The 1,530-nt window shown below is 36.9% G+C and overlaps 1 protein-coding gene across 1 annotated transcript in view; it reads left to right on the top strand.

Moving 5' to 3' along the window:
* Nucleotides 1–1,101, top strand: part of LOC111367865 (WD repeat-containing protein 48-like) — a 6,492-nt gene extending 5,391 nt beyond the window's left edge. The window contains exons 4-7 of the mRNA XM_022988939.1: nt 113–178; nt 264–353; nt 498–803; nt 928–1,101. Of these exons, the coding sequence (XP_022844707.1) occupies nt 113–178; nt 264–353; nt 498–803; nt 928–1,086 (621 nt within the window). The 3' untranslated portion in view covers nt 1,087–1,101. The remainder of the gene's footprint in view (nt 1–112; nt 179–263; nt 354–497; nt 804–927) is intronic.
* Nucleotides 1,102–1,530: the final 429 nt, after the last annotated feature.

Raw genomic sequence — 1,530 nt, 5'->3', positions numbered from 1 at the left:
GGATTATTTTTTTGTTTTAAAATCTGAAGCTAATATGATTCACAATTTTTGACTTTTTAATGCACAACATGAATATTGTACATATTTATTTTGGAATGCATCTTCTGGGCAGGTCAATGATGCTGTTCTTACTGGTGGTAACACATTAGTTTCTTGCTCCTCGGACACCACTGTTAAGGTTTGTGCATTCTTTGGTTCTATGTTACATATATACTAACTTCTATTCATATATTATTCTATTTATTTTTTGTTGGTATTATCAGATTTGGAATTGCTTGTCTGATGGAACATGTACCAGAACCTTGCGTCAACATTCTGACTATGTCACTTGCCTTGCCGCAGCAGAAAACAATGTAATATCTCTTGCAAATGTCTTCTGGGTTTACGAAATTCCTGGATATTTGGATCTTGTGTTTAGTTGATAAGCTGTTGTACATGGAGGTGTGATGTATGTTTCTGCTATCCGTTTGTGATTCTCTTACATTCATGCATTACAGAGCAATATTGTTGCCTCTGGTGGCCTAGGTGGGGAAGTATTCATATGGGATCTTGAAGCTGCACATGCTCCCGTGTCCAAGTCAAATGACGCAGCTGAAGATGATGGTGCAGCTAGTGTCAATGGTTTGGGATCTTCGTTAACTAATACGAGTATGCGTCCTATTGGTTCAAGTAATAACATTTCTCTGCATGCTACTCAATCTCAAGGATACACTCCTATTTCTGCAAAAGGCCATAAAGAGTCAGTTTATGCATTGGCCACGAATAACCAGGGAACAATTCTTGTCTCTGGTGGAACTGAGAAGGTATATTCTCGCAATATGGCTGACATTTTTATTGTCCAAATCTGCAGCAGTTATTTTAATGTTTTAATCATTTAAGACTTCTGAAATACTTCAATTTTGTGTCATAAATATATGATTCTACTAGGTAGTGCGTGTCTGGGACCCAAGAACTGGTTCTAAGAACATGAAGCTCAGAGGGCACACCGATAATATTCGGACACTGCTTTTGGATTCTAGTGGAAGGTTAGTTCGACAGAGTCTCAATTCAATTCCTGTTTTAAAGGGACTTGGAGTGACATTATAATATAAACATTTTATTATTCTTAGAAAAAGGAGTTAATCAGTTGAATTACGTGTTAAAGTTAATTGTTCTACGTAAGAGTCAGTCAAGGTGAATGTTCAAAGCTTTGACATTGTTGTTACTGGTTAGTTTTTGTTTGGTAGGACAAGATGATATTTTGCCATGGTTTTTAGGTAACAACATGAATATTACTAGCCGCATGTCTCTTGACCCCAAGTATTGTCAATCTTTGGTCCATGTTGAATTTCAGAATCAGTCCCTTAATCTCTAGCATTCCTTTTGTAATTTCTTTTATTTAGCATGAAACAAAAAATCTGGATTGTGGTTCAATCAATTTTCCATTTTTCCTTGTGGTCAAAAGCCTGTGGTTCTTTTTGTCAGGATCTCTCCCACACAACTAAAGAGTGAGCTGCACCTCTTGGGTTTATGAGTCATTCATTGGTGCAC

The sequence above is a fragment of the Olea europaea genome, chromosome 18 (genome assembly GCF_002742605.1).
Source record: "Olea europaea var. sylvestris chromosome 18, O_europaea_v1, whole genome shotgun sequence".
Lineage (NCBI taxonomy): Eukaryota > Viridiplantae > Streptophyta > Magnoliopsida > Lamiales > Oleaceae > Olea > Olea europaea.
This window is presented reverse-complemented; position numbering and strand designations above follow the sequence as displayed.